This window comes from Rhinolophus sinicus, chromosome 16 (genome assembly GCF_057876585.1).
Source record: "Rhinolophus sinicus isolate RSI-liver-muscle chromosome 16, RSI-T2T, whole genome shotgun sequence".
In the NCBI taxonomy this organism is placed as follows: domain Eukaryota; kingdom Metazoa; phylum Chordata; class Mammalia; order Chiroptera; family Rhinolophidae; genus Rhinolophus; species Rhinolophus sinicus.
The window spans coordinates 175,269,131-175,277,765 of NC_142516.1; the positions used below are offsets into that span (position 1 = coordinate 175,269,131).

At 35.2% G+C, this 8,635-nt stretch overlaps 1 protein-coding gene across 1 annotated transcript; it reads right to left on the bottom strand.

Moving 5' to 3' along the window:
- Positions 1-950: 950 nt before the first annotated feature.
- On the bottom strand, positions 951-1,085 carry LOC141571287 (thymosin beta-4-like). The gene has a single exon (XM_074331558.2). It carries the CDS (start codon positions 1,083-1,085, stop codon positions 951-953), a length of 135 nt encoding a protein of 44 aa, XP_074187659.2.
- Positions 1,086-8,635: the final 7,550 nt, after the last annotated feature.

Sequence of the window (8,635 nt, forward strand, 5' to 3'; positions counted from 1 at the left end):
ACACTTTTTTGAAATTCAGTTCTTGAGGTCAGGAGAGTAAAGAGAAATGCCTAGTAAGAAAGGAGGACAGAGAAGAGAAATTTATATCTGGGAGGGGGAGAGTATTTCAAGAAAGAAGGGGTGGGTTTTGGAAAAGTAAGGTTTTTGTGACCTTGACAAACCGTGAGTAAAATTCTGATAGTAATGGTCTGGAAAGATAATAATAATTGTTAATAATAATAATATAATAATAATGAAACACAGAGAAAACACATTTTTCAACCTTTTTTTCTGTATAAAATTCACAGAAAACAATTGGCCAGTATTAGGAATAAGATATTGGGTGGCAAGAGGAGTTTCTTTTTTCCCAGGTTTTCTGCTTTTTTTTTCCAATATGGTTGCTTTATTTTATCATCGAATATACTTTACTGTAAGCTTTTTAAAACACTCTTCTGTGATAGGGTCCACACATTTCGGCAGATGCTATAGAGCCCCAAAGCACGAGTACAGTTCAGATCCCCTGCCCTGGGTGCCTCTAGTCAGACTAGCCTGGCTTTTAATTCTGTATCTGACACTTTTTTCAGGTTTTAATTTTTTATTTGCACATTAAAAATGTGCATTCCAATAATCAAAATCATTTTAAAACTTGGCACTCTGATTAAACTGCATTTTACAGCCTGTAGGACCCCTTGAATCAACTTGAGTTTTTAGTCTTGCTTTCAATTGTGTTTCACCCAGCTTTTTTCTTCACTGACATGCAAGTTCTTTTCCTGCCCGGCCAGCCAGACAGGCAGATGGGAGAGGTAGATGTGGTCTTCATTGTCAGTACTTCTTTGATGTGAAAATGGGCAGCACAGTCATTTCAACTTGACCCAACCTCTTTTCATCTTACAAAATTAAACAGCTAAAAGAAAGAAAATAAGAAGGCAATGCTTGTTGGATGTACAGTGAACGTTGGTGTGCATCCCTTGTTACGTTTCGTCTGCTCGCTTCTTCTGTTCAACTGTTCCTTTGAAAGGCACTGGATTTTTCTGTTGCATTTTTGCCTTCTTCAATTTCGACTCATTGAATTTCTCAGTCTCAGCCATACTGGGTTCATCAGACATGGTTGCAGAGGAAGCAGAGCTAGGGTGGGAGCAAGGGGAGGCAGATCTGCTCAGTGGTCTCTGCTGGCTGAGTGCCAAGAGGAATTTCTTTTGATAGTAGGGGAATTGTTGCACATTTATGTATATGAAAAGACCATTAAGTGGATGAGAGGAAATAAATAAAACCAATGACTAATGATACAGGAGAGAAAGGGAGAGTCGCTTGAGGGCATTCCTGGATTTTACTGTGGAGAGGGGGTATCTAAATTATGTGAAGCAATTACTTTAGAAAAGATGTTGAACATTTCTATCTGAAAAGGACTGAAGACAGATTCTGTGGTTATACATATATATACGTATAAACATATGTATATGTATAAATGTATAGGTGTATGTATATGTATGTATATGTATATATGTTACGTATCTTGGGGTGGAGGGCATATGCGGTTTCTCTTAGATTGCTTTTATTTTCTTACAGAGAAAGCAATGAGTTAGCTACTGTGCATAATCAGCTGGGAGAGGGTGAGAGTGAAAGAGTGGAGATTCGTATTAGGATCACTGGGCAGAACTAAGGGCATTCTTAAAACTAATGATTATGAATTTAAATTATAGCCAGATGTGGGTAGTGAGAGATGTTAATGGTAGCTCTATGACTATAATAATCAAAATGAGGTAAGTGGAGTTATATGGAGAAATGACAAAATTATAAAGGAAGAATCAATGGATTAGCGTTCTTGGTGAGGTTAAGTAGTTGGAATCAGGGTTTTTGTGGGTTCTAGCTGAAAATATAAAAGCTGATGTTCAGAGAGCATGCTATTTGATATTTGGGTTATTAGGTAGGTGCGATTATTGGTGATGACAACTTCTAGGGAAAGATTATAACACTGTGTGACTCATGTAAAGGGTAGAACAAAATTATGGAAGGAAAGGTCACCAACAATTTGGTCAGAAGAAATGTAAGAGAGAGAGACTGAGCCATTAGCTGACACTTTAGGGAATGAGGAGGAGGGTTCAGCATCTACCAAGAATCATCACAGGTGCACAGAAAAACGCCATGAGCCTCGATGGAGCTTCAGAGATTTATTTTATTTTTCTGGCTTATTTCAAGATTTTTCTTAGTCTTCGATTTTCTGAAGGTTGATTGTGATATTCCTCGGTGTATATTTTATGGTATTCTTCTGCTTGGTATTCCCTGAGCTTCATGGATCTGTGGTTTGATGTTCGTCACTAGTACCAGGAAATTCTTAGTCGTCATTCATTTAACTATTTCTTCTATTCTTGACTCTCGTTCTTCTCCCTCTGGTGATCCCATTATGTGTATTTTCCAATTTTTGTTATTGTTCCACAGTTCATGGATTTTCTGTTTTGTTGTTTTTATTAGTTTTTTCAACTTTGTATTTCAGTTATGGAAGTCTCTATTGACATTTCTTCAAGTTCACTGATTATTTCCTTAACTGTGTCCAGTCTCATGATTAGCCCATCAAAGGTAGTCTTCCTTTTTCTGTTATGATGTTTTTAATTTCTTTCTGATTCTTTTTAAAAAGTTCCCATCTCTCCATTTGAATTACTCATCTGTTCTTCATTGTTATCCATTTTTCCTATTAGAGTGCTTAGCATTTTAATCCTCATTGTGTCAAATTCCCAGTCTGATAATACCAACATGTTTGCCTTACCTGAGTTTGGTTCTGATGTTTGGTCCATCTCTTCAGACTGTGTGCTTTTTGTTTTTGTTTATTTGTTTGTTTGTTTTATTTTAGTATGCATTGTAAGTTTTTGTTGAAAGCTGGACATGATGCAGTAGGTAAAAGAAATAGGTAAATATGCCTTTAGTGTGATGTTTTATATTTATCTGGGTAGGGATTAGGCTTTATTTACTGTTTGCTGTAGCTGTTGATGTTAAAAGCTAAAATTCCCTCTGGTGTTCTTGCTTTTGTCTTCCCCCGTCCTTCCAACATTTTCTTCAAGTTTTATTAGAGACTTCTTTTTAACATCTGAGATGCACAGTTTATTGCTTTGCATTCCTTCATTCTTACACAGGAGCTTTACTGAAGAGGTGGTAAGGTATGTATGAAAAGGAGGTATTTTATAATTCTGTGATTAAGTCTCAGTCTTTTAGTAAGCTCATGCCGTTTTGAGGTGACCTACACAAGTGCTGCTCAGTTTTGTTTTGTTGGTATCCTCTTAGCTGAAACAAGATGGCTAGTAGAGAGTGGAATTTGATATTTACCTCCCCCAGGTCACTTAGGCTCTGGTAGTACCATAGTTGCTTATGCTCACTAAATACTCCTGAGGTCAGGTTAAGCTAAGAACAGAATGAATTTCAAATTATCTAATTTTTTCCTCTCCCTTCTGGAAGCAAAGGGACTTTTTTTCCTGACCTTCACAACAAAAATGTAATGGGGCTCCTAGAGGTAATAAAATTCATGTAAGTGTGTGGGCCCATCTCTGACTGGGTCCCTTGGAGATTTTATCTCTCGTATTTGTCCACATTAAGCCTTCAGAAATGTACAGTTTAGGTTTTTCCTACCCTGATACTGCTCCTGCAATTCTGCTCCAGTGAGCTGACTCTCTGTATCCACCTGTCTTGCCCTTCAATGTTGGGGGCAGCGCTTTACACTGTACCTCAGTTCTCTGATAGGTCGGAACAGTTGACCTATCCACTTTATTCAGTCTTTTTTTTTTTCCCCCTCTTGGCTGTAAACCGAAGTGACAACTTCGAAATTCCTTACATACCAGACTGGAAATCAGAAGTTCTATACAGTTTTTAAGGAAAGATCAAAGAGTCAGGTATGTGACCTGCAATTAAAAATAAGGATTACGCCAACTTTGTATTATACAAAGTGTGAGAGAGAACTCTATGTTTCACGTTGGCCAATATAAAATTCTTCCTTCTTATGCAGTCTATTATAATGGAAAAATATAATTAAGTACTGTAAAACACGTAATATTTTATTCAGCTTTGAGTGGAATACCTTCATATTCCAAATAACTAAGTTTAATAATATATTTCTAACATGGACATATAATCTGCTGTTAACAACATAATTGAATTCTATAGTACAGTGTCTCAGCAAGTCTAGCAGTTTTCCTTCACAGATCACTAATCCTATCCAGTGGTTCCAACAGCTGTACTATAAATATCAGAGGAGGTCGCCATCCATCATGGGCACATTTATATCAAGAGGGCTCCTGGGATATGATATGGAATCCACATCAACATGTGTGGAGAAGAATGCCAAGTACAGGTTTGTGGAGTATTGTGAACAGCATTGGAAAAAATATAAAGATAGGCTCTAAAGGTGATAAAATCTTGAAAAGTACTGTAATAGGAAAAAACTGCAAACCTAGCAAAAACACATTATGTTTTTGCAAAGCACAAAGCACAAATATATTGTTTAGCTCAGCTGGAATCTTTACTTACCGCCTTAGGCAGCTATAGCACTAAAATGAACATATATATATGTATATATACACACACACACACACACACACACACACACACACACACACACGTATATATTTAAGGCAGTTTTCCAGTTTTATTTTTATTTATTTTTATTTTTTAGTTACGTTTATTGGGGTGACAATGGTTAGTAAAATTACATAGGTTTCATGTGTACTGTTTTTGTGGGGCCTGTTGAGATGTAGGAATGGGCAGAGTCAGAAGAGGACAGAAATTAGAAATGAAGGTGCTCAGAGAGGAGATCATAAATGATAACCAAAACACTTCCTTAGTTTTAGTGAAACAGACAAGATGGATGTTTTGCAGTTATATGAAACATTTAGGATATGATATATACAATCTAGCTAGGATATTTAAGAGTTTAGACACATGACCATTATGATATAATCAAGGGATTTCTCATTCTTCATGCTATTGATAATAATTTGCCCTGCCATACATTTGGAAATTATATCGTTTTTAAACATGCTTCTGAGGGTTACTGGTCAATAGAATTACTTTGATCTGCCTTCTTATCTATTGGGTATATAAATTACCTTGCATTTTTCCTAAAGTTGTGTGAGCATTTTTAATTTACAGGTAGCTACACAAGACGCCATACACATGTATGCTCTGGTCATTTTCACTCTGCCATCCCCATTACCAATGAATATATTAGTTCTAATATATTTTAATGCAAGTTGCTTTAAAAACTAAGCCATTGTTCAGTTATAGAGCTAAGACTAGCCACCTTTTTAACCTGCAATTAGAGATGAAACATCTCCTACACTAGATCCTGAATTCCAATTCCTGGCCAGAGCCATTGGAAACAATTAAAGAAAAAGTTGTGGTTGTTATAAAACAATGACAGTTAGGAGCATAAGGATTATACAAAAGGAAGAAAATAATGTCAAGGAATTGGTAGCATTTGGAAGTGAGAACTGATAATTTAATTGAAAATATTTCAGTTCATGAAAAGTAAATGCAAAACATTTGTATACAGAGTTCACAGCTATAAAAGGAGCATTCAATCTCTTTTCACTGGCAACTGATATATATTAGGAGTTAAAACTTTTCCCAAATTTAAGCAGACTTAGGATAAACTTAAATTTAATGGTGAATAATACAGATTTCAAGAAAGAAAAGTAATAAATTAAGTCTATGGAATATGGCCTAAAAATTTAAGTCTGAGTAACTATTATAGGCAAAGGAAATCAGCTGCTTAAATATTTTTAATATTTTGGTGAGCAGGAAATAAAATGAAGTTTTAGTTTGGGTATTACTGATTCAGTTTATTCAAGTTAAGGCATGATAAAGTTTTCTTTTTAAAACTAAACACACTTTCACAAAAGTCCAGTAGTCTCTTGCCCAGGCAATATTATAAATCCATTTTTAATATAATTCAAGAATAAGATATATTTCATTAAGATGTAGCATAATCACATTATAATCTTATATTTGTCAATTTTGAAATCACATTCCAAGAGTAAATCCACTGATGGGAGCATTACTGTAATTTTTAAATTATAACCCAGATGTAGACGTAATTTTTATTATTTGGTTTAAAAATAAAGCATAACATCTACACATTTATTAATTCACTGATCATTCTACAATTTGTACATCTCTGAGTTTTTCAAGCCAAACCATATAAGGAATATAAAGTTATTTTTCTAGCAAATGAAAAAAAAATAGCATTACTTTTAGCTGTTCTGAATATTTCAAAAGACAGTAAAGACTATAAAAACTAAGTGGTTCCCAGAGGAGAGGTGGCTTGAGAACTGTTAATAAATAAGTAGAATGAAAATAATATCTATGCTTATATCCCCAATTCCCAGCAATTATTTAACAGATATCTATAGTTAATTTAAGTTTGTGTGATACCAGAAAGATGAGTGTTCTCATTAGGCGAGAGCTGGTCGTTTTCAAAATTACTTAAATGGAGACAGATTTTTCTAAACTGTTTCTTAGCTGAGGAATTTAAATTCAAATCCCAAAGAAAAGCTTTAACTGTTTCACAGAATCTCACAACAAATTTGCAAAGAATTTGCACCATTACGGAAAAAAAATATATGCTCAAAATGATTAAATTATTTGTCATGTTCATACTGCACTTGGATCTATGTTTACCAGACATAAAAATACATATTCTTTTTGTTAAGCTCCCTACAAGCACTCATATACTAATACAACGTAACAATTATGTATTTCTTTGTCTTTCTCTCTCTGTCTCTCCCTCTCTCCATAGTTAGATAGATAGATAGATAGATGCATGATAGAGATGTTACTATAAATAGTTCATATGGACATTCTTTGCAACCTGGAAGTAAGTGATAAAAATCAGTAATTTTTATGTATTTTATATTCATGTGGATGTTTATAGTTATAAGGATATTTTAGTCAACAGAATATTGCATATTTGAGAGTGGTCCCATAGGATTATAATGGAGCTGAAAAGTTTCAAACAACTTTAACCTGGGTGTGGATGAGGGTGACACTGAGAGGCTCCTGAAGGTGGTTCCTAAGAAACTAACGAATGAGGAGTTGTTGGCACTGGAACAGGAAGAACAGGAATTCATCGCTGAAGAAGGAGCAACAGAAAAGGAAATTGCAGAACAAAGAAAAGAATCCCCAAGAAAATTCAGTGAAGGGGTTATCGTACTTTTGCAGACATCAGCAAGCTCCTTAAAAAGTTTGAAAACATGGACCCCAACATCAAAAGTTTTCAATAATAGAGAAGAATGTTCATGGTGCATTATCTGTTTATAAGCAAATCTGTAGTGAAAAAAAGAAACAAACCATGCTTAGGCTGGTGAGCCCACAATAAATTACTTACACAGATACATATTGTCAAATTGTACATCTAAAATTTATGTAACATTATTAACCAGTCTTGCCCAACCAATTTAGCTAAAATAAAAATAAAAATAAAACAGAAACAAACCAAGAAAACAGCCATGGATATATTTCTGAAAAGAGTGACACTTCCTCAAAAAAAGTGCCTCAGGCAGTTCCTTCAGGAGGTACCAGAAAAAGGCATTGTTATCATAGGAGATGACAGCTCTATGTGTGTTACTGCCCCTGAATGTCCTCCAATGGGACAAGATGTGGAGATGGAAGGCAGTGATGTTGATGACCTGACCCTGTGTAGGCCTAGGCTAATGTATGCATTTATGTCTTAATTTTTAACAGAAAAGTTTAAGAAGTAGAGATTTACAAAAATTTTGAAAATAGAAAAATATTATAAAATAAGGCTATAATGAAAAAATATTTTTGTACAGCTATACAATTTGTGTTTTAAGCTAACTGTTAATACAAAAGTTAACAAGTTAAAAATATGACATTTATAAAATAAAAATGTTACAGTAAGCAAAGGTTAATTAATTATTGAAGAAAGAAAAAAAAGTGTAGCCTGTAGTAAATGGTAATGTCCTAGCCTTCACATTCACTTGCCACTCACTCACTCACTCACCCAGAGCAACTTCCAGTGCTGCAAGCTCCTAGACAGGTATACAATGTTTTATCTTTTATACCATATTTTTACTGTACCTTGTGTATGTTTAGACATGTTTATATACATAAATGTTTACAATGTGTTACAATTGCGCATAATATTCAGTGCAGTAACATGCTGTACAGGTTTGTAGCCAAGAAGCAAATGGCTCTACCAGAAGAGCCTCTGTGTGCAGTAGGATGTACCATCTAGGTGTACGTAAGTGCACTCTATGATATTTGAACAATGATGAAATGGCCTAATGACACATTTTTCAGAACTTACCCCTATCAGTAAGCGACACATGATTGTCTAGTTATTTTACAATTGTGGTATGAGTGCTTGTAACAAAGGAGTGACTTGCTTTCTGACTCCTGCCCTACTTTGCTGCTCCCATTACTTTACTGGTCCCTTTCCTATGTCTAATGCAATCTGACAGGTGTCCAGTATGGATTGTAGCCCAGCTCCCAGATATTCAGGCCCTGCCATTTCAGTTTCTCCATGACTGCCTTTTCTAGGCACTAGTGCTCAGCACATGTCCTGGTCAATTCCACTCTCTTGGTGCCATCAAAAAGCAATCTCCACAACACCTCCCTTCATTTCTTGAGTGACAGGTAAGACAGAGTTCAAATT